Here is a 22272-nt window from a genome sequence, read left to right on the forward strand (position 1 = left end):
ATAAAAGGGCAAAGTGAAAACTCTATTGCTCAAGCCCCAAGCCCGTGGTTTGCGGAGGAATGACCTTTTCCAAACACCATCCTTGGACTAGTTGCGTCTTTGCTCAAGCGATCAAAAGAAGCAATACAACCCGGTTGACTTGCCCACACAAAGCCGTCGACATTCGAATCTATGTCGCTCACTCGACACAGGCTCTGACCTTTGCGGAGGACCACATATCCTAAGCGAAATTCGAAATTGAAGCCATCGAGCACAGTACATCCGTACCCCAGGTTCTAGAAACTAGCGTGCTCGTTAGGATGGCTTGAAAGTGAGTGAAGAGTCTCATTTCCCCACACTCCACCATCACACCACATCGTCGCATGGCCGGCGTGGTTGACGTGAGAAGCCTCAGATAAGCTGCGCCGTCCTCATTCGTGGCAAGCCCCCTGCATGCTTAGTGTTCATGGTCCTTTCACTTTTTTGGTTAGCCCTTCTGTATGCACCACCACGGAACCAGATTATTCTGCCAATGATTCTCTACCGACGTGAGGGGAAACCATGCCAGCCAACGCGTTCAAACCAGTCCCAGTAAAGATATCGGGATTCGGCACAACTGAGAGTGTTCCTCCACGGGTCTCTATGTGAACAGATAAGGTATGCTGCCGGACTTAAACTTGGCTGGCGGGTCATCAACGAAGCAGACACAGGAACGTCCGAGTGATACTTCGTGGATACAACCACTGCACAAGTAGCGCATAGAACAACTTGTTTTGCTGTGCCGCGTTTTGCTCTCAAGCCAACGTGCCCGAAAACTCAAGGCAAGTTTATCGACAAAAGCTGGATAATTATTATGCACGGCTGCGAAGCTACCGTTCAGGTGGTACAGATCTGAACCCCTCGGAATCAAACCTGCCATCACTGGCAGACACCTTCCTGGTGTTACACACACTGCAGGTGTTGAGGTGAAGCTAAAGAGGCCACATGACCACGAGCTACCTGATTTGTGAGATTGGAGAGATTTGCATTTTGCAAACCACTGAGCAGGTCTTGTTATCTCTAGAGACAGATGCTTTATTAGAATATCGCGGATGACTGCAGCTATCCCAGTGGGCAAGCTCTCATGCGTTCTTGCTTGAAGCACGACTGTTTGGAATGGCAGAAGGGCATCATGGGAAGTTGACCATCTCTATCAGGGACTTGCCCCGGTACCCGACTTTCCGCCGTCCCTTATCTCACATGCATTCCACCCTGGTACATATGCCAATGCATCACACCTCTTTCACTCGTTCGACGACATCACCATAGCACGTTTCCAAGTATACCGGCGCGCTATGTGCTTGTGGTGGACATGATGCCGTGCTACTATCCACGCGGGTCTCTTGACTAACTCCGCTTTCGATATCTTCAACGGTAGGGCCAAACCCAGCCAGAGATTTGTTCGGGCACGGAGACCTTGTATCATAGAATTTGCAACCAACAGAAAACCACTTCATCGTGCATTTTCCTGCAGGACGCTGCTCAGGGACCCCAACGACGATGATCTTGTGGACGACGTCAAGATCAACGTGGTGTCCTCGACCCAACGCCAGTGACCGACCCCAAGAGCCGCAACAAGCATCACACTGTGACGACAAGACCCTCACCTCTCCCTCCTCCTCCTTCTCCTCTCCGGGTTCTCAGCCCTCCCATAGTGTTCCTTAATCCACCTATTCTGCTTCCTCAGCTCGTCCCTATACACATCACACAACCTGTTCCTCCAGTACGGACTATTCTTCTTCCGCTTGACCCTGACCCTGTTGCACGGTTGCGTCCTTTGCGAGGACCGATCGATCTTATCTAGATCTCGACCGGACCACCGCCAGAGGTAGAACCGGACGGACTTTGAGCGGGAGATGGCTCTATCGATTGCGACGTGGCAGAAGTCGTAGACTGGGGGGTGGGTGTAGTGGCCGCACATGGCGAGGTACGTTGTCTCTATGCACATCTTGGGGGGTTTCGATGCTGATGCCGCGGATGATAACTTGATTGGGTTGATGGCTTACCATACCTTAGGAGGTTACAGATGAGGATGCATTATGAGAGCTTTGCAAACCGGTCGCTTCTTTGTGAGAGCAAGCATGGTAAAGCACTTCATTGTTGCTGCCGGATGTGGCCAGATTCTTATCTGAGGCGGGCTTCAAGCTTGTGAACGCAAGAAGGCAGAGTACGATGGATTTTATCTGTGGTGTTGACGAGATGCTTCTTCGTCATCCTGGGATTCCATAGCCGCTTTGTTGTGAATACCAAGCTCTTACCTGAGAGCTTAGGTGTCGAGGACGGGAAGAACGATTATTGACGACAAGCTACTCATGGGAAGATACATTTCATGCCGCAAAGGACTCCTTGAGAGAGGTCTGGCTCGGGAGTCAGTACACTGAGATCCGAACAGCAGAGACTGGTCTAAGTGTATAATATCGAGGTCTCCGAGGTGATAGATTCCAAGCCTCTACTGTGCCTTCTATCACAACATACCGTGCAGTCCATCTGAACCAAATTGTCATCTTGATTTGTTGTATCTCTCAGGGGTCACAATGCGAGTATTGAATTATGTCTTTCGCACTCAGATCTCAATTACGAGGCAGAGGCGAAAACGCGACGCGTGGGCGGTGCAATTGCCCCTGAAAATTATCCTTTTCTAGGACTTTTGGGGGCCTGGTGCAACTTGGGGTGCCTCAATTGGTGGACCTGAGTGGCGTGTGAACCCTAAAACCACCGAGTCGTCCGAACATCGTGCTTGTTTCACCTGACGTCGAATCGAGAGTTTGGGGTCTCACCACCGTTGAGACTGCAGGAACAAAAAAGTTGCTGAGGCCACCTTGCATGCCGCTGAATGAACCACTCTTTGTAAGCCAACGACAACATCACAAACGCTGCTATCCAGTGCGTATCTTCAGTGCTCTATCACTCGCCCTGCCTCACTCCCGCCTTCCCTTGCGAATCTAGAAAGTCACAAGCCATCCGAATGACCTGAGGCAAGCTGAATCGAGAGCAGAGCCAGACACAATCTGCCCGCCACTATGGGCTTTCACGCTCGTCGCTTCTATCTGGCATGCTTTGCGCTGCTAGGACTCTCGCATGCTGTTCAAGCCGACTCGCAATGCGCAATTGACCCAAAATCGACAGTAACAGATGCATGCACATCCTACTCAGATCTCGACACACTGAACCGAGACATAGCGCCGACGCTGAAAGAACTTACAGAAGCAGACTTCTTCGCATACTACAGATTGAATCTCTACAACAAAGTATGTCCGTTTTGGAGCGATGAGAATTCAATATGTGGCAACCGAGCTTGTGCGGTAGACACCATCGACGACGAAGACGACATCCCGCCGATATGGAAGATTGAAGAACTGAGCAAGCTGGAAGGAGCAAGAGCACAACATCCAGGCCCAGGACAGCGGAAAGAAAGAACGCAGCAAAGGCCTCTGTCATATCAACTAGGCGAGAACGTAGACGAAAGCTGCGTCTACGAAGCAGACGATGAATGCGACGAGCGAGATTACTGCGTCCCCGAAGACGAAGGCGCCGCAAGCAAAGGCGACTACGTGAGCCTCCTCAACAACGCCGAGAAATTCACAGGCTACGCCGGCCCCGGCGCAAACCAAGTCTGGGACGCAATCTACAAGGAGAACTGCTTCAGCAAACCCAGCAGCGCCTCACCCCCCACAAACACAGGCCTCCACGCCGCAGCCGAACTTCGCAACATCTTCCAAGAACACGGCCGCCAAAACCTCGAGACAGAGCACGATTCCGCCTCTCTAAACGACCAATGCATCGAGCAGCGGGCCTTCTACCGCGTCATAAGCGGCATGCACGCCTCCATCTCAACACACCTCTGCTGGGACTACTATAATCAAACCAGTGGCTCATGGTTCCGAAACATAGAATGCTACAAGCAGCGTCTTCACTCTCACCCCGACCGAATCTCAAACCTCTACTTCAACTACGCGCTGGTCACACGAGCAATAGCAAAACTGAACAAACACCTCCAATCCTACACCTTCTGCTCCGGCGATCCAGACCAAGACCTCGAAACAAAAGCCAAAGTCCGCAAGTTGACAGGCCATCTCGCGTCCGTCCCAAACACCTTCGACGAGAACATGCTCTTTCAGGACCCAGGCATGATGGATCTAAAAGACGACTTTAAGCAGCGCTTCCGCAACGTCTCTCGCATAATGGACTGCGTCGGCTGTGATAAGTGTAGATTATGGGGAAAACTTCAGACCGCTGGGTATGGCGCTGCACTCAAGGTCCTATTCGAATTCGACGAGAACAAGAACGGGGAGAACCCACATCTCAGACGGACGGAACTGGTGGCGCTGATCAATACGTACGGAAGGCTCAGTCACAGTATGGAGGCGACGAGGTGGTTCAGAGAGCACGTGAATGCACACTCCGATGGCCCCGCGGACGCAGTCACGACTGCACCGGCCGAACTACCTACCAAGCGCGCATCGCACAGGTCACCGCAGGAGGCAGCCTCGAAGCAATGGGTGCCACAGCCCATCTCACCTCCACCCTCAAACAAAGACGAGAAGGACGCAGAGCAACAACCAAAACCACGCAAACCGCGCCCCCAACTCACACTATGGGAAGAAATAAAAGGCGAATGCAACCTCGTCTGGCGCGCATATGTAATGGTGCTCAAGAGCTGGATCGAACTTCCAGGGAAACTCAGCCATATTTTCCTCATGGAAATGAGTCGGTTGTGGAATTTCTGGTTGGGGTTGCCTGTTCCGCCGCGGAGTTGGGAGATTGAGTTTCCGAAGCCGCCGAGGCGGGATGAGTTGTGAGGGTGGGCTGCTGCTGGACGGCGATGGAGTTGAAGGGTTGTGTGAGATTGACTGGACATTAGCGTGGTATGGTATGGTATGGCATTGCATGGCGATGGCGTTACGGAGGTATACTAGTAGAGGTATAAAAGCATGGTATGAATATGGGTACGATAGAGTTCGATACGTATATGTACAATTTGTATCAATATGAGACATTACATACTACCAAATCTACGGGTGTCGAATATTGATTTGATGTCACATTTTCACGGGGAGACTACAGGCCGGATAGAAGATGGGTATTTGAGACATATCGATTGATGTTATGTACGCTTGCTGGGAGTACGCTGGATTGGTTCCTGTTGTACACAACTGACTTATGCCTTCGCAAATCTCTGCTCAGCGGCCTTCCAGTTGATGACATCCCAGATGGCGCTGAAGTACTCGGCCTTCCGGTTCTGATACTGGAGGTAATACTGTGATACGTCAGCAGAAGGTCATCAGGCAAGGGCACAAGTCAACTTACAGCATGCTCCCAAGCATCAATACCAAGCAGAGGCTTGAATTGTCCTACTACGGGATCCTGGTTTGCATATGTCTTGATCCCAATGTTGCCGGTCTGTGTATCCTTGACAAGCCACGCCCATCCACTGCCTTGAATGCCAGCAAGAGCAGTATTGAACTTCTTCTTCATATCATCCAGATTGCCGTATGTGCTGTCGATGGCTTTTGCTAGGTCTCCAGATGGGGGCTCTCCACCACCCTGGTTCTTGGGCGCCAGATTCTCCCAGAAGAGTGTGTGGTTGAGATGACCGCCTCCGTGGAAGTTGATCAGAGGCTGAAGAGCAATCTTGGTTGCAACATCATCGGTGGCCTCGGCAGCGGCTAGCTTATCGGCGGCGTCGTTGTAGGAGTTCACGTAGGTGTTGTGGTGCTTGCTGTGGTGTAGCTCCATGATTTCACCTTTGATGGCTGGCTCGAGGGCGCCATAGTCGTCTACGAGCTGTGTTAGTATGCGGGATAGGATATCCGGCAACACGGAAACACTCACACGACAGATCTGGGAGCGTGGCCTTTGAGCGAATGAAGGTTGTTGGAGCTGTGCCTGAGATGCATCGAGCTGCATTGCCTGCAGTGGCAGCTCGGAAGGCTGGGCGTGTCGCCGTTCTCAATACTGATACGACCATTTTGTATGTGCTTGGTTTGTGATATCGAAAGAACAACAGTACAAAAGCTCAAGTACAAGATTAAAGGAACATGTTTTCGAGGTGCTCGCGGTATCTTTTGAGGAGAGCAGCTTCCCTGCATGAACTTACGTCAGAGCTCCGAGCCGCAACTTCCCCAGCTGTCTATTAGCGTCAAAATTTATCAGGCCGCAGATCATCGGTGATCGCACTTGCGAGGCAGGCACTCTTCACGTGTTTTCCTCGAATATTGCTTGTGTCGCAGCGGCACGGTGCCCTTCGCGTCGACCACGGCCACAATGGACTCCTCCGACGATGATCAGCCCTTCAACATCCGCGATGGCTTCGAGGAGGAAAGCGATGAGGACTCGCTGAGGCCTAGCAAACGGCGTAAGACCAAAGGCTCGACTTTGCGGACTCGTGGCTTAGCTTTTGTGCAGAAATCGGCTGAAGATAATGACCCAAACGGAGATGACGACGACCAAGGTGAAGACGAAGACCTCGAAGATGAGCGACCGAATATGGGTGGCTTTCGAGGCTTCAGTCTGGGCCAGTACCCGGCTCAGGAAGAGATGCGGTCACCCACGCCCGAGATGAGAGACAGCCCAGAGCCCTCGAAACCTGTTGGCGCTGGAGAGTCGGCCTTTGCAAAGGGAGGAAAAGTCAATCAGAATTCCTTCGCCGCCAGAATGATGGCTAAAATGGGTCACAAGGAGGGGCAGGGGCTGGGAAGAGCTGGTCAGGGTATTGCTGCTCCAATTCAAGCCCAGAAAGTGCAGCCTGGTACAGGTCTTGGTTTTGGCGCACAGCAAACACAACCTCAAAGGCCGGCCAAGACTCTGAGGGACAAGCAGCAGGGCAAGATCAGCTCCGGCACAAGCACTCCGCGATTGAAGGCGGCCCCGAAGAAGAAATACGAAGTTACTGCGATAGAATCTAGGGGCTTACATGTGCCAGACTCTTTGAAGAACATCATAGATGCTACCGGCGCTGAGACAAAGAAGATTGATTCTTTATCCGGATACTCAACACCTACGAGCGAGACATCGAGGACAGTCACCGAGGAGGAAAAGAAGCAGCAACGGCTGAAGCGCGATTTGCAGCTATTTGCGGACGCTTGGGATGGTCAAATTCAGGAGGCCGAGGCTCTTAACCAGGAGATCCAGCAGCGGCAGGTAGAATCAGAGCAATGTTCGGAGCAATCTCAGCTCTTCCAGGATCTTGCGACCTCTTTCGAACGTGTTGCGGTTGACGATTCGCAGACGGCTCGAGCTTTCGATCAAGTTATACTGCGCTTACAAGCAATTCAGTCGCAGTATGGAGAGTATATCGATCCCTTGGATCTACCCGAGATGGCAGTTGCAGCGCTGTCGCAACCATTGCAGATAGCCATCCAGAACTGGGAGGATCCGCTGTCAGACGCGGGCGCAAGTCATGTTAGCCAGCTTCTCACCATCTCAACCATCTTGTCACTCGACAAAACGACGCAGTCTCGCCACCGTCGACGCACTACGCCATTCGAGTCACTGCTGCTGAAGACGATCTATCCTCAATTTCGCGACACTCTCCGTGTATCTTGGATTGTTCGTGATCCGCTACCTGCTATTGCGCTTCTCGAAACATGGTACCCAAAAGTCCTCCCACCTTGGATGCTCTACAAGTTGCTCAACGAGATCGTGGTACCACGTCTGATAGATGCTGTGAAAAAGTTCAAACCTCCAAAGCATGGTCATAAGAGAAAACACGACTTGCCCGATCTGCACGAATGGCTCTTCGATTGGTGGGCCCTGCTGGAGTCGCCCTCACTTGCACTCGAGTCTGTCACGCAGCTCAAGGTCGAGATCAAATCAAAGGTCCGATTCGACGACCGCGTATGGCCGAAATGGGAGCCTCTCCTTGGCACGCGCCATAAGCCTTCGAAAGCTCTTGTTACAAAACCAATCAGTATCGAGACGCCACCACCAGTGGCGGTTGAGGATGAAACGACGTTCAAGGACATTCTGGAGGAATGGTGTATCGAAAATGACTTGATGATGAGGAACACTGGGAGTTCAGATGGACTAGGCAGAAGACTGATGAGACTGCTGGCAGCAGGCAAGAGCAATGGCGGCATGTTGATTTATTTGCAGGACGACGTGGTGTATGACAGTGCTACTGGTGATCCGTATCTGCTGGACGAGGAGTTGGCAGCGAAGGCTAGAGGCGGTAAGTGAAGGTAACCCTGTTGGACCAGCTCCCAGAGTTTATGCATAATGCCACGACTATCCAGGAAGCCGACAGTCACACAGCTATCACCACTTTTTATCCGCGAATAACGCCTTCAATCAACATGAAAGCCTCAGCGGAACTAGCTAGCTATGCGTATCTCATGCTTGGCTCACAGAATCTTTGCTTCATTGTTGATCACCGCAGCCAGTGTAGTTGCAGCATTATCCTTGTTAGCCTTTGGCTGGTGCATATAACCGAGCAGTAACAGGGACGTACCTGCCATGCATCTCAAACAACGCGTCTGACACGTCACATGGCACCTCATTTTGCTCTACACCCTATGTTTGCTCCAGCATCCTCAACAAGAATAATTTGCTAGTACTCACCCACTACCGCCATCGCCGCTGGTTCCAGATTTCTGATCAACTACAGAATCGGAATGACCTACAAGATGTCGCACATTCAGTTTCTGCCAGCCATTTTCTCGGTACCATGTTTCATCGTCGGCTCGTCGCTGCAAGATCAACAAAGAAAACGGGTCCATTTTAATATAGACTGTACCAGGTTTGTGACCGATACTTACGCTTGAGAAAGCCTCTCAGAAGGTTTTGGATAGCTGGTGGGAATAAAAATGTTTGACACTGCTGTTGACAGTTGCTGCTCCTAGCTGAATTGCCATTCAGCCTCTTTCGAGATACTGAGCAATCATTTTTTTGACACGCAGAGGACACCACATCCACCATCCATGACGCTTTATGAGCCTGATTGGTGAACAAAGTACAGCTTACTACGACATCATGAGAGATCCACGCCGGGGTGGACGAGGTCGAGGCAGTCCTCGAGAAGGATCTTATGTATCCGCCCGACGGAATTCCTACAGACCTGCGCCTGCGTCCTCATCGACACCTCCTACGGTTCCACCAAGAGGGCCAAGATATGAGGAGCAGTGGCAAGAAACAGACAGATATCGCACACCTCTTGAACGGGACGTGCAGAATCAAAAGCTTGGTAAATGACTCTACTATCTGAATTTCTGCATTTGTGAAACTGACTACTACTGCAGTCATTGACCCATCGGAAGAGGTTTTCTCCGTGGTCCTTGCGATAACACAGCTGCAGCAACAGAAGGACGAAGAGATTTCGAGGCTAAAACATGAGTGCGAGCATTTGGAGGGCTCACTCGTAAAGAGCGACCAGGAAAATGCATGGCTGCATAGACGAGCGAAACAGATACAAGAAGAGCTGGACGACAAGGTGGCAGACAAACTTGGCGAAGTCCATGAGAAACACGGCAAGCGTGTACTGACATTGGAAGCTAAGGCCGAGAGCCTCCAGAACCAAATCAAGATTCGAGACAGGATCATCCGGGGCATGAATAACCATATGATCATGAGAGGCGTCCCTGAAGGCAGACCAATCGAAAACAAGCAGTCACTGAAGCGGAGAGCCTCTGGTGCAGGTGTTGGCTTCGATGATGATGCTTGTCCACACGTCAAACATCGCAGAAGCAGAAGTCCTTGATCACTACCTAACATCATGGCGTCTGATATGGGACCCAAGTCTTGTGAGTACCGGAGCCCTATGAAACAAGTCAGAAAGCCAAAAGCTTAGAAGCTTGCCTTCTTCTGATTCCAACTTCGTACAGATGCGATTTGAGGCCAGACCTGAGTAAGAGAGCAATTGCAACGCTGCGCAAACACAAATAGGCAAGCAATGACGCGGAAGTGCTCGTGGGTAAAGCTTGTCGCGAGGGGCGGGTTTGCAATATCACAGAGGAAGCAGAGGGTGTGCTTGTGAAAACAACAAGCGAGCAATAAAGTGTGGCAAATCACAGATGCATATTTCAATGCTTCAACAGCAGTATCGGAACCTCGTTGTCGAGACCTGTCTCTTAATCCCATCATGTCTGAACCACCAAAGGGTCCTTACAGTCCCGATAACGAGCAAAGCACGCCTGTATTGCGAAGAAGGGGTGCTGGCGAGCGGCGAAACAGCCCTGCTGCACGTGGCAACCGTTCTCATCCTTACAGCCCAGCATCACGAACTGCGTCACCCCGCCGTGAGTCGGCCATCTTCGCCGAGCCTACCCCTGGCGGCTATTTCAAGAAGCCAGCTCAGAAGGATCTCCAACCTGCTAGAACAACGCCTCATCTCGCTCAAGCCCGTATGAAATGCCAGCCAACTCCAGAAGTGGCTGCCAACGGAGCCATGACAGATAATACGACCGCGGTGGCCGGATCAACAGCCTCGTTTCCGTCTCGTCCCAACCCAGATGTTCCCATCGAAGACCTTAGCATCAGAGCTCCGCTGGACCAGATCCTTAGCACAGTCCAGGCAAAAGACGATGAGATCAGACGACTGAAAGCTAGACTTCGTGACATGGAGAAGCTGACAGATCCAAGAAGACTGACTTACATGTCCGACATCGACAAACACAAAATGGAGGATAACGTCGCACGTGCGAACGCAAGAATCGCTGATCTTCAACGCGATCTCAAGGAGAGAGACTATGAGCTCAAAAGGGCGCAAACGGATCTGGAGAAGGAACGCAAGCTGGCTGCAAGGAGGGAGGCGTATATCGTGAAGCTCGAGACAATAAGTATGCATGGTAAGCAGTAAGACCAGACAAAGAGCTCGAGGGATGATCCGGGGCATGAAAGAGGGAAGGGGAGAGAAATCGCGGGCCAGACTGGTCTGGTCATGATCTTGATAGCTTACTCATCCTTCGACTGTTCTTCGTGGCTTTTGCGAGATCCTGATCTGTAAGCATCCGTGACCACTTCGTTAATGCTTCGAGACCGGTGGCCCGTCCTCCTCTTGAAGCCCTTTCTCAACTCCAACGCTCAGGATCGAGAGGTCATGGACAACGTCCCATTATGGCAAGCTCTATTTGTCGCTTCTAGCTTGAGGAAGGTGCGAGCTACTACATGTAAGTCATGACGTGCGATACGAGGCAGGCGTGACCCACGACAACGTTGCAAGGAAGGTACGACTCACTGTCAGGAAGGTACGACCCACGGCGAGGAAGGTGCGACCCGTCATCCACAACAAGGAAAGCACGACCGCTGAAGAGGAAAGTGCGACACAGGCTCCTGACAAGGAAGGTACGATCGGTGGCGAGGAAGCTGCGACCGCTACTATCTTGACAGGCAAGTACAATTCGTCATCAGTTGGGCGGAGAAGGTGCGACCAGCGAGGAGGAGGGTACGAGAAATCTACGATGTAGGGAAGGTACCTCGTCTACCTTCATAAGGCAGTCGCGACCAGCAATGAGGAAGGAGCGACACATCATGGGGAAGGTACGCCCTATTGTACAAGAAGACAGGTGCAAGCACCATCGCTCCAACTTGGAAGGCACGACCCATAGCAAGGAAGGAGCGGTTGTGTTTGTCTTGGTTGAGGAGGAGCGATGCTCTCTACTGAGGAAGGTGCTATCTGCATGGCCACCTATGTTGGCAAGCACGATCGACGATATGGCAGGTACGACCCGGGACCATCGGTACATAGGATGGAAGAAGGCACAGCACAACTTAAAGGCCTTGAGAATGGCAACGGCAAGCTGCAGTGATCTGGAGCTGGAATGCATCTGCAACGCATGGGCTTATTGCGCGCAGACACATGGGTAGAAGGCGATTCGCCATGCATGAAACATACTCGCAATGAGCAACCAGGAAAGGGCTTGGGCCAGGCAGATACAACGACGTTCATGGATGTTTAGTCCTGCGCGTATCATCTGCAGCCTGGAGCTGGACGACGACGGACTTTAAAGCACTGAATCGACAAGATGCTATGATTGGGAGGTGGCAGGAGGGAGGACGCACTGCTTTTGCTCCCTTGGGTTGCTGTATCGACTTTTGGTGCGGTGGGATGAAGGCTTCGGGTAGTGGCCAATCCTCTATCGATGCCAGAGTAAACATATTGACATCCTTCTTCGCCGGTTGAAATTACGCTTTTGCCTTTGGCGAATGTTACCACTGCATTGACCAAATGTCTCTGCTCGGGCTTTTGAGTTTTGTCTTGATGCGCGACTGGAACAGGGGCTGTGAGCAGATTGTTTGCACGCGTGCCTGGGTCGCGGCTTTTGAGCTTGTGCGTAGATGCAGTCCTGTCGAGAAGCGTGTACCACGTGACTGGCTAGCCTGGCTAGCTGATCTCGGACCCCCTGGCATGTGAGTACGGGCTTCGCTGCATCGAGTCGAGGCAATAGTTTGCAAGAGGGTGAGATGTGTGCAAGAACGGGTCATGAACGGCGGTAGATAATGCATAGACGGGGTCCCTGGACCGCCGTAACATATAGATATTGTACAATAAAGCCGCTCAGAAGGCCACCCGCAAACGCGTACGATGCAAGTGATCATCAGCGGCATGGTCTCCTCCTGTGCCAAGTGCTGCCCTGACACACCCAATTCGAATTCGGTCGTGGCTCGTGGTCGTCGTGAGTTTCGTGGGATCCATAGCGCGGAAGCCTGTCAGGACTTTTTGTTGCGCTAACATCGTCTAGGCTTCGATTGATCCAGCTGTGCATCCCATTGGCTAGCTTACATCCATAGCCTCTTTTCGTCCTCCTGATCTGCAGCTCTGTGGAGAGCTTCTAGTGCTCATTCTTCGATGCTTCGTCCTACCTTCCTGGCTATGGTCTCATGTCTTGGTTAAGTTATTGCTGGTGTGCCTCCCTAACGACCAATCTTGATAGTGTTGATGCCAAGTGCCACGCGGAAGTGGCGAGCCGAGCTACTGGTGTTCTCCCTGTGCTCGACAATCGCCTGGATGTTTCTCAAGCTGCTCTGGAGCTTGACGCTTTTGTGATATGCTGGGGAGCACTGACCGTCGCTAGGGTGGATGTCGCATGGTAGTGCATGGACGGTGTCAATGTCAGGGCTTTTCGTAGATGGAGCAACGTCGATGATGCTGATTTGACAGGATCACGCGTACCGACAGATCTGGCTTGCCAGAGATGAAGTTTGATTGCTCCAGTGCAGGTGTGACATGTTTTTGTGCTCATAGCTATTCGGTTAGTACACAAGAGTGCTATGTAGCATTGTTCTGTCCCATGCACCAAGGACCCGAGCCCGTTATTGGTCCCCGACTCGACTTTAGAGTGGTATGTGGGGTACGTTTCATACAGACTGACTCGTTCGACGTCTTTGTAGCAGATAAGCATCGGGCGGGGGTAAGCTGTCCAAAACGCTAGGATCTTCCTTGAACTGAGGACTGCTGATAGTTTCTCGTGCTTTGGTCATGTTCCGCTCGAACACTCGGCCCTCCTTGTGCTGATGGGCAGACGTCTCAGGGATATGTATCTCTAGTTGAGGTGGCCATGTTGCGGCTTTCCCTTCTTTCAGAGGCGTGAGCTGTGTGTCGTCCTCAGGTGTCCAGTGTAGTACTCGTGCCAAATACCGCATAAGAGCCGTAAGAGCTTCCTGTTCCTTCCCAGAGCCTCGAGTGCTCCTCAAGGTCTCGGCAATCATTGCTGGCATGTAGTACGGGATGACTGCTGTCTCATTGTCGTCGATGGCATCAATGTTAAGGCCATCCACAAGTAGCCTCTTGTGAGGTTGTCCTAGGTCGTAGAAAGCGTCATCAAACAGCCGTGCCTGCTTGAATGTCGCTGCTCTGCCCATAGTGAGCAGGCGTAGTAATGCCCTTCCTTCGGGTTTCGCGATGTCCAGATGTCTGAACCCTTCATCTTCTAGTAGCTTCCCTCGCTTTGAGAGCACTCGATCATAACCCTCACGCAGCGTACACTCCTTGCGTATGATGCATAAAGAGACATCAAGCACTGTCTTAAACGCTTGAAATACAGGCTCGATAAGATTTTTGCTTCCGTCTGCAAAGACGTGCCCTGCAGCTCCTGCAACATCGAGCATTTGTTCCATGAATTTGAGATGAAACGCAGGCTCGTTATCCTGCATCACGAGTAGACCTGACAAATTGACAGGCACATTTTCTGCTTGAGCCAGCTGCCCAGCATTCAGCTCTGATCCAAGCTCGAGTCCAAGCATGACGTTTGCTCGGTGTGTCTCGTCGAGGTAGTCAAGGCATCGTACAAGACCTGCACGGGCAGCCTCAAGCAGGATTGTGTCATGATTCGAGCCGTGCAAAGAGATGTTGTTTTGCCGGAAGTGATCGTGTACGAGAGATGGGTCCTTTCCGAGATCGTTGACTACCATAGACAACACCAAAGTAAGAAGGTCTTCAGGAGTCTTCAAACTGTTACTATAGTAATCTTTCAACCAGTCAAACGACGCTTTAGTCAATTTTACCTCTTCTGGTTGTCCTCTGGTGAATCGCGCATAGTCTCCGTTGACCAGCCATCGCAGGGCAAGTATGCCCAGGTACGTTCTGTTTACTTCGTCGAAGTCGTCGTTAAATAATATCTGCGAAGGTGTGCGTGGTATCGATTCTCCATTGAGCTCAATCCGGGGTGGAGTGTTCCGCTCGACAGCACAAGCACCTTTCAGGCGTTCGGTTTCCGACCTGAATGCCTGGTAAATCTGTCGCAACAAGACATCTTCAGGTATGGTATAGAATCGACCATCTTTAAGAGTCGACCACAAGTCGTGTTCCTCCAATGCCCCTGGCGGCATCTGTACTCAATGTACCGTTTCAAGAATCGATGCTGAAGGGGCCAAGAACCATTCTCATGAGGCTCTTGCAACTATTATCATGGCTGTAGTCGGTCCGTCGGAGTCAGAAACGCAACTTGTCTGGCTGTGTCGCCCCAGTCGTACGAGTGTAATGGACTTTTTGACGGGGGCAATGATGCGAAGTGTGGAGGATCTGACTCCTTCCAGTACGGTGAGATTTGTTTGGTTGCTGCGCCACATCCCAAGAGGGCTGCGGATTCGGCGTCTCCCTGACACAAATTCCAGAACACAGCAGTCGGTCAGCCGTGATGCTTATTGGTTCGTTCCTATTTTTGAGGCATCAAGCACTTCTGCCTCGCAACGATTCCTGCAATGCGATTAGCTTCGATACATCGTCTGCGCCCGGGGTACTGTACGTCTGAGATGATCAAGGACGATTGTGTCAGTACACGCGCGTTAAACGAGGTGAGCACTCATTAGTTATTGAAGCTCCAGTAGCAGTCTGGCGCCAGGCACTAAACCAGTCGCCCCCAAAGCTAACTCCCCTGTCTTTTGAAGTTCTCGATGACATCGTGGCTTTGATAAGGCAGCATTGTAGACATTCGTCCCGGGGAGGGAGGGTTTGCGAGACCGAGAAGCAGGCTATCTTATTCTGACGATGAATCCGAGCTCGCTGACAATGAGCCAGATAGCGGCAGATTAGCCACGAAGGTCGGCCTCAAGTCAGTGTAGTTACTAAGATTAGTCACAAACAGGGGAGAATGTAGTACAGGCGTGTTGATAGGAAACGACAGGACGATGACAAGGTGCACGTGGAAGCAAGCAAGTTGTTCAGGTAGGTCGCTGCTGCACGATTTGAATGCTCTATTCTGGTAGCGATTCGAAGGGGAGAGAGCGACCGGTGCGAAAGCGATTATGCAGCAAGACGCCCTCCAGCTGTCTATCATCATTCGTGAATAGCACACATGCAAGTTACTTGTTGCTTCGTTGCCTGTGAACTCCTGACATCTGCAGGCATGCTACGGCTGTCCTGACCATCCTTCAATTCTCTCCATTACTGCCCTGCTCCCTATTATCGGGGTTCTTCTCGAACCACTCATTCTTACCCGTATTGGTTCCCGATTCACCCTGAATCTGGTATGACCATTCTTGCTTCCGCTGGATACCATCATTCTTCATGTCAGAAGTGGTGTTGAAATCTGCATGTTTCACCACACCTCCATCCCCGCGGACCTGGCCAGCTGTGGGCAGCTCATTTTTGTTTAGTGTTGCTTGAACGTCTCTAGCGAGTGGATTTCCGGGACCCGAGAAGGTGCTAGGGTAGGAAGCTACGGCCTGGGGCTGTTGGTTCGAGGAAGTATTGTTTTGACCTCCTGAACTGCTGAAGCCTGGGGGATAACCAGGGGGTGTTGGCGGACGTGGTATCACTTCCTGAGATTGTTGGTTCGAAGCATTGGCATGACTGAAACCTCCCGGAGTCATATAGCCTGGTGGATAGCCAGGAGGTGTTGGCGGACGTGGTATTACTGCGCGGGATTGTTGATCCGAGGTAGTGCTGGGGTGAGCGTTGTTCCACTCCTCCACGGTAAAAACGTTCTGGAGTTCTTGAGGAGGTGGCGGAGGTGGCGGCGGAGGTGGTGGCGGAACTGGTGGTGGCCAATCAGACATGGTGTATTGAGCGAAGACGAGGTTGACGTTGGAGATTTATCCTGAGCCTCAACGAGAGGATGAACTGGCGATATGGCTCTCTGGTTGCTAACCTGAGGACAAGACCGGCACTGCCAGAGCTGTTGGAGATTATGTAGGCGCATGCTTGTTGGCATAGGTTGTATAGAAGGTCTTCTGTTGCGAGCCGCAAACGACTGGGAGAACACCGACAGAAGAGTTCAATGTGCGTCTGTTTCGCTCGCCTTCGTACCACCAACCCTCAGCATTCAATATGATCATTGAGCTTCAAGCCTAACCATGCCAGTTTCGGGATGCCATAGCAGATCTCGCTCGCCGCCGTAGAACCATGTCCGTAAACTGCTCTAGCTAGTCGTAGCTCACATAATCGTGGATTTGTGTTTTCCAGACGATCAATCGCTTCTTCAACCACCCTGCACGACAAACGCTTCCAGACCCCCAACGGTCTCCTTACCCACATCGCCCAACACAGCCTTCATCACCTTCGTAAGCACAGCTCTCTTCACACCTCCAACCTTAGGTCTCCAAACACCAGGCACGACATCCCAGTCATTTCCCCCTTCATTCCTCGGCACACCTTTGAACGTGTCCCTAGCACTTGTCTCAAGCATGCGCACCGCCAGAATATTCACCTGATCATCCTTCGCCGCAACCCTCGCGATGCTCACAGCAAACACGCCCTCCGCGACCGCCAGCTCCGTCCCGCTAGGATCAAACACCACATTCTCACCAACGACCATAACCAACAGCGTCACAGGAGGTACCCCCACAGCCAAACACCTCGACTTCCCAGGTTTACCATACAGATGAACACTCGCCTCCCAATCATCGTCCGCCAGCGGATCTTCCTCGCCTTCACTCTTAAGTCTCGGTATCCTTGTGTCCCGCAGCGCAAGATGGATAGCCATACTCAGCAGTGGTAGCGGGTAATTCCCAGCGGCAGATCCCTCAGGCGGCGAAATGAGAACCACATCGATGTGCAGACGCCAGTGCCACCTTGAGTTAATCACCAAAGCGTCCTGCAAACTTCCTGCGCCAATCGCAGCACCCGCAGAAGAAGCAGAAGATGACGGCGCAACAAGGACTTCCCGCATCATCTCTTCCAGAAAGACGAGTCCCTGGTCGTCATCTCGTAAACCAGGAAGTGTGAGGCTCAGACTGATCCAGTTTGCTTTGCCTTGTCCTGCTTTCGTCTTCGCATCGTCTGTTCCGCCCATCTCTGTGTCTTGCTCGCCGTCTGTATCTTTTGGAACCTGCGCAGTCCTCTCGATCTCTGCTCTGATTCCTACTACAGCCTCTCTTCCATCTGCGAAGCCAACGTGGGCACTGCCCATGGTATTTGGTAGGACGTTTGTCTCGGCGCTGAAGGGTCGGAAGTCGGTCGCGAGTCGTGCATCTGGGCGGATTGGAGGGTGTGAGGAGAGTGAAGAGTGGAGGTAGGATAGTTCTGCGGGTGAGAGTTGTGATGTTGAGGCTGAAGCTGGCATTGTGCTCGAGAACTATATGGGGTTTTGAAAGATTGTCCGAAGTGCTTCATACAGATATGACACTGACTGGCGAAGGAATGTGAGGCAGTGTGGAAGGAGTGGCAGGCAGTGACGACTGCTCAAGATGGACTCGAAGATGCTGGGCAATATCAAAGACTTCTATGTCTGAATCAATGTTTGTTTGAAGCATTTGATAAATCATCTTCTCCGCAGCGTCATGCGATTCACATTTTTGTGGCCTGAACTTCGAGGCATCAATGGACTTGGTTACATGGGTAGAGACAATTTGAGCAAGCAAAGATCAGTAATGCGTGAATGGATATGAAAACAGTCGTATATAATGAAGCTAGAGTAACGAGCTATACGGATACCAGAGGCACATTCACCAGCAATAGTGCTATCTCTCCTCAATACCAATGCCCTCAATCCCTCCTACAAGCTTGGTCTTGCCCGCCTTGGCACCATACACCATTTCCATCAACTTGCTCTTCTGCTTCTCCCTCACGTCTTTCAGGTAATCGTAAGTTCCTTCTAGGCCCCGAATCTGTTGCTCAACGACACTAGCATTCTCGATTGAAACACTATCGTTCCTCCTCACTAGCGGGCTAACCAGTTTCCGCCTGAGGGTTTCAAGATTGACCTTCAATGTCTGTAACCGGCCATGATGCTCCATGATCAAGTGCTTGTTGCTCACAGTCCTCGACCGAACCGATGCAAGCAACTGCTTATTCTTCTCGTACTTCCTCAATGCCACAACGTTCGAGCCGACCAGTCGCGTCCACAAAGACGACAGCATTTCGTTCTCAAGTCGTTCTTGTGTGTCTGTTTCCCGCACGACTGTTCTTTGCAGGTTGAGAAACTGCCGATCAATCGTCTCAAAGAGAGCGAACAGCGCTATGGAGTGAGTCAGTTCGCTGTTAATCGCTTCTTCTAGGACATTGAGGAATTCGTGGAAAGTCCTGGTCATCATTGCTCTTGTTCGTTGCGGCGAGCTCGAACCGAAAACGTCCGTCAGCAATTTCCCGAGAGCTGTCGGACCCGAGTCTCCTTCAAGTAGCCCGCCTCTATTCAGGAACCCATGAATGCGGTCAAACATGACACCTGACAACGATGAACTATCAGGAGAATTTAGCCCAGCAAGTTCCCTTTTCGACCAGTCCATCACAAGCAATATGCTGTCCACGTCCGAGTCGACGTCAGCGAAGAAGCGTGTGAGTTCCAGACCCAGTGTCTTCAGGCTATCGGAGAGCTCATCGAGCGTCCGGACGATCATAGGGGCGGATGTCATGTTTGCGCTTCGGACCGACTCTCCCAGATCCCATACTGCCACACTCGTTTCTTGCAACGCAGTAATTTGGCCGTAACCATTCTCGGAGTAGAAGATGAGAGGCTCGAATGACTTTGCCAGTGTCGACAACTTGACCAGGTCGGGTACTGGTGGTGGTATCGGTGGCACAAGGATAATTCGTACCATTGATATTGACAACAAGAAGACTAGTATCGACCACATCGTCGAGGATTTAGTTCTCGTGGCCGAGTCAATCTTGCTTTTCATCCAATTAAGAGTTGCGACGAATGGCTCCTGGTGTTGGACTTCAGCTTGCACACGAAAGCGGATGTAGTTGTTTGGGTTTTCTTCCTTCGCTTTTGCGTCAAATGCCTCCATCATGTTCTTTGGAATCTCCTCCGGTTCTGGTGAACGTCCTTTGAGCGGCGAATCAAAACCAGGAGGTAGGGGTATGTTTGCTGCTATCGTTACATCGTTATCCCCTTCTTGCGCATCTTGATATTCCGGACTCGCCTGTCTTGAGCGCGAGGGACTCATCGGGGGCCTCAGATGTGGCATCCTTGAGTATGGATCTTGTCTTAACCATGAGCTCGCAATTGCTCTTTGTTGCGCTCGGAAACCGGGCGGACTCCACGGCGCATGGTTTGATGATCGGTCATCTGCTTCGGATTCACTTTGCTCGGATCTGAAGCCAGAATGCTATACGCCAGAAAGCGCACGGGTTAGCCGTGTCTCTGTCATGCCTGCTTAGACTGCTCCGATTGTCTGAATAACCCTTCAAGAGGTCGGCGCTCTGGAATCTTGCTTACCTGTGACGGTATGCCGAATATTGGCGAACGCTGAGCGGCATAGTCCTCTTCAGAAGCAGCCAAAGAGATATCGTCATGGAAAGGTTCGTCAAGGTGAGGCATCATTGCAGCCATCTTGCATTAGATTTCTTTTGGTGTACGGTTTCAAGATGCGATTGAAGGCAAGAGCGTGACAGAAATAGGAAGGTGGGGAGGCTGGGCCTGGAGACGTGGCCAGCAGTGAGAAGGTACTTAACCTGGCCAAAAGACGGCCGCTGTATCACGGGCAACCTTCTTGATATACAGAGTATGGAGGAGCTCGATGATAAAGAATATCACTAGAGCGATGATGGTGAAATGGAGGATGCACGCATGGTTGAGGTATACGCATTTGTTCCTGGTCCGACGCGCGAAGCAGTCAATGCAGGAACAGGCTTTGACCAGCCCCTTCCGTCGATGATGTCTCTCATGAGCACTGGCGATACATTAGATCAGCGTACAGAAACAGTCTGAGGGATGAGTGGGAAACAGGAAGGCTGGGACAGCGAGATGCCTGAGCCATCACTAGCGTGTTTCGCAACAGCCAATAAATCTTCTCTGGTGCGCCAAGGTAGACGTGTCTGACGCAAGGATCATCCTATGTCTTCAAGGCGCGTTGCGACAAAACTGTTAGCCAAAGAGTGGTGAGACGGAGCACGCACGACAAGTGCTGCTTCCGTGGTCATAAAACTCTCCGATCACCTTTACCGGACTGTTCCTCCCCTCCCTAGAGCGACCGGAAGCTTTCTCGTCCGAACGAGTATTTCTGTCGGCGAAGAAGGCAATTGCTTCACGCAGTGGACGGTGATGAATCAATGAGGCTTCGGAAATTTGAGAAGAGGTAATTATCATTGCAATGGCATCTTCCTTCCACCCTTTGCCTGCGTCATCGTTCATAATTTATTTACAACCAAACCATGAACCCAAGGATTCGCTCGCAGGAGATGCTTTGAGTAAGCATTTTCGTCGTCCATTCCAGATCGCGGGTGTGAGGATAAGATAGGATTACAGGTTGAGGAACGGCACAGACCGAGGATCTGGCCAGCTCGCGATCGGTTCAGAGATATAGGGCGTACTGCTGGTGCTGTGATACTCCTCGTCGTTTACTTGGTCTCCTCTCGCAGCCAGCTAGACAATATTAGCATAAATTCCGGAGCTGGGATGCCAAAGATGCATACGTGATCAAGTCATTCCTGTCCTTGCCCTTCTTCAGACCACCGAAGGCCATCTTGGTACCCGGGATGTATTTCTTGGGGTTCTCGAGGTACGCGAACTAGATAGATGGTTAACTTATGCTGAGGTTCGACTGAAGATCACCAAAACATACCAGGGTGTCCTCCTTCCACTCAATACCTTTCTGCTTGTTGGCGTCTGTGTAGGAGAAGCCCTCGACCTGACCAGTCTTTCGGCCGAAGAGGCCGTGTAGGTTGGGACCAATCTTGTTGCCCTCAGACTCCTTCACGGAGTGGCACTGAGCGCATCTGGTCTTGAAGAGGTTGGCACCCTTCTTGGCATCACCTGTATAAGTCGTTAGCCAGCTGATCAAATGTCACGCTGAAAAGCTGTCCATCATCTGTCTGAGCTTCAAGATCCAATCGAGGCGAGCCGGTGTGCCGCTGGCGCATTTGTCCAAGGTGTCAGGCCACGTATTGGAGATGATGATCCTTGACACATTCTGAACCTGCAGAGGCGCCCCTCAGACAGTTATCCATCTCTTGACCATTTCCAGCGACTCTGCTGTCCATTGGCTGGCACCTAGCAACTCGATGACATGGGGTAAGAGATCGCTGGGGCGATCCAGCCAGGAACCGCCAGCATTGCGCAAGTCAACCAACATTATATTGTCGGCCACTGCATCCTCGACTGCTGGCAGATGCAAATCGCCTGGGGGCGTCTGATAGTGTTGCGAGCATGCGCTCGATTGGGAATGAAGCTCGAGATAGATGATATCAGAATGCGTTGATCGTACTTACCATCCGAGAATGAATCGTTCTTGCCCATTTTGACTTATTTAGGATGTTAAAAGCAAGTTGTGCCTTTGCGACGCTCTAAGGAGAATGAGTAACTGTAGATGAATCCTTGAATATCTGGTGTATGCAGAACGATGAATGAACAATACTGCGAGTTCGAGGCAAAGAAAGAAAAGTTGCCAGTGCTCCTGCTCTATGACATCGGCTAACCTGACGCAGCCACGCAGCTCCAGCAA

The 22272-nt window shown here is 51.5% G+C and overlaps 11 protein-coding genes across 11 annotated transcripts; 4 read left to right on the plus strand and 7 right to left on the minus strand.

Annotated features, from left to right (window-relative positions):
* Nucleotides 1-1621: 1621 nt before the first annotated feature.
* On the minus strand, nt 1622-1966 carry PMZ80_003235 (uncharacterized protein; the record flags this gene model as incomplete). Its single annotated transcript, XM_064871664.1, has 1 exon — nt 1622-1966. One exon carries the CDS (start codon nt 1964-1966, stop codon nt 1622-1624), a length of 345 nt encoding a protein of 114 aa, XP_064732044.1.
* A 1072-nt stretch (nt 1967-3038) lies between these two features.
* On the plus strand, nt 3039-4817 carry ERO1 (endoplasmic oxidoreductin-1; the record flags this gene model as incomplete). The annotated part of the gene is made up of 1 exon (XM_064871665.1): nt 3039-4817. The coding sequence occupies one exon, from the start codon at nt 3039-3041 to the stop codon at nt 4815-4817; it is 1779 nt and encodes a 592-aa protein (XP_064732045.1).
* Nucleotides 4818-5176: 359 nt separating this feature from the next.
* SOD2 (Superoxide dismutase [Mn], mitochondrial) lies at nt 5177-5986 on the minus strand (the record flags this gene model as incomplete). The annotated part of the gene is made up of 3 exons (XM_064871666.1): nt 5177-5275; nt 5326-5795; nt 5851-5986. The coding sequence occupies 3 exons, from the start codon at nt 5984-5986 to the stop codon at nt 5177-5179; spliced, it is 705 nt and encodes a 234-aa protein (XP_064732046.1).
* A 296-nt stretch (nt 5987-6282) lies between these two features.
* Nucleotides 6283-8196, plus strand: PMZ80_003238 (uncharacterized protein; the record flags this gene model as incomplete). Its single annotated transcript, XM_064871667.1, has 1 exon — nt 6283-8196. One exon carries the CDS (start codon nt 6283-6285, stop codon nt 8194-8196), a length of 1914 nt encoding a protein of 637 aa, XP_064732047.1.
* A 792-nt stretch (nt 8197-8988) lies between these two features.
* PMZ80_003239 (uncharacterized protein) lies at nt 8989-9712 on the plus strand (the record flags this gene model as incomplete). The annotated part of the gene is made up of 2 exons (XM_064871668.1): nt 8989-9199; nt 9255-9712. The coding sequence occupies 2 exons, from the start codon at nt 8989-8991 to the stop codon at nt 9710-9712; spliced, it is 669 nt and encodes a 222-aa protein (XP_064732048.1).
* Nucleotides 9713-10093: 381 nt separating this feature from the next.
* PMZ80_003240 (uncharacterized protein) lies at nt 10094-10810 on the plus strand (the record flags this gene model as incomplete). Its single annotated transcript, XM_064871669.1, has 1 exon — nt 10094-10810. One exon carries the CDS (start codon nt 10094-10096, stop codon nt 10808-10810), a length of 717 nt encoding a protein of 238 aa, XP_064732049.1.
* Nucleotides 10811-13308: 2498 nt separating this feature from the next.
* Nucleotides 13309-14778, minus strand: PMZ80_003241 (uncharacterized protein; the record flags this gene model as incomplete). The annotated part of the gene is made up of 1 exon (XM_064871670.1): nt 13309-14778. The coding sequence occupies one exon, from the start codon at nt 14776-14778 to the stop codon at nt 13309-13311; it is 1470 nt and encodes a 489-aa protein (XP_064732050.1).
* A 1041-nt stretch (nt 14779-15819) lies between these two features.
* PMZ80_003242 (uncharacterized protein) lies at nt 15820-16446 on the minus strand (the record flags this gene model as incomplete). Its single annotated transcript, XM_064871671.1, has 1 exon — nt 15820-16446. One exon carries the CDS (start codon nt 16444-16446, stop codon nt 15820-15822), a length of 627 nt encoding a protein of 208 aa, XP_064732051.1.
* Nucleotides 16447-16868: 422 nt separating this feature from the next.
* On the minus strand, nt 16869-17951 carry RRP42 (Exosome complex component rrp42; the record flags this gene model as incomplete). Its single annotated transcript, XM_064871672.1, has 1 exon — nt 16869-17951. One exon carries the CDS (start codon nt 17949-17951, stop codon nt 16869-16871), a length of 1083 nt encoding a protein of 360 aa, XP_064732052.1.
* Nucleotides 17952-18348: 397 nt separating this feature from the next.
* PMZ80_003244 (uncharacterized protein) lies at nt 18349-20162 on the minus strand (the record flags this gene model as incomplete). The annotated part of the gene is made up of 2 exons (XM_064871673.1): nt 18349-19938; nt 20049-20162. The coding sequence occupies 2 exons, from the start codon at nt 20160-20162 to the stop codon at nt 18349-18351; spliced, it is 1704 nt and encodes a 567-aa protein (XP_064732053.1).
* A 1007-nt stretch (nt 20163-21169) lies between these two features.
* Nucleotides 21170-22067, minus strand: CYC1 (iso-1-cytochrome c; the record flags this gene model as incomplete). The annotated part of the gene is made up of 4 exons (XM_064871674.1): nt 21170-21194; nt 21245-21339; nt 21394-21584; nt 22040-22067. 4 exons carry the CDS (start codon nt 22065-22067, stop codon nt 21170-21172), a joined length of 339 nt encoding a protein of 112 aa, XP_064732054.1.
* Between the last annotated feature and the right edge of the window lie 205 nt (nt 22068-22272).

This window comes from Knufia obscura (genome assembly GCF_036327395.1).
Source record: "Knufia obscura strain CCFEE 5817 isolate CBS 148926 chromosome Unknown scaffold_3, whole genome shotgun sequence".
In the NCBI taxonomy this organism is placed as follows: Eukaryota; Fungi; Ascomycota; class Eurotiomycetes; order Chaetothyriales; family Trichomeriaceae; genus Knufia; species Knufia obscura.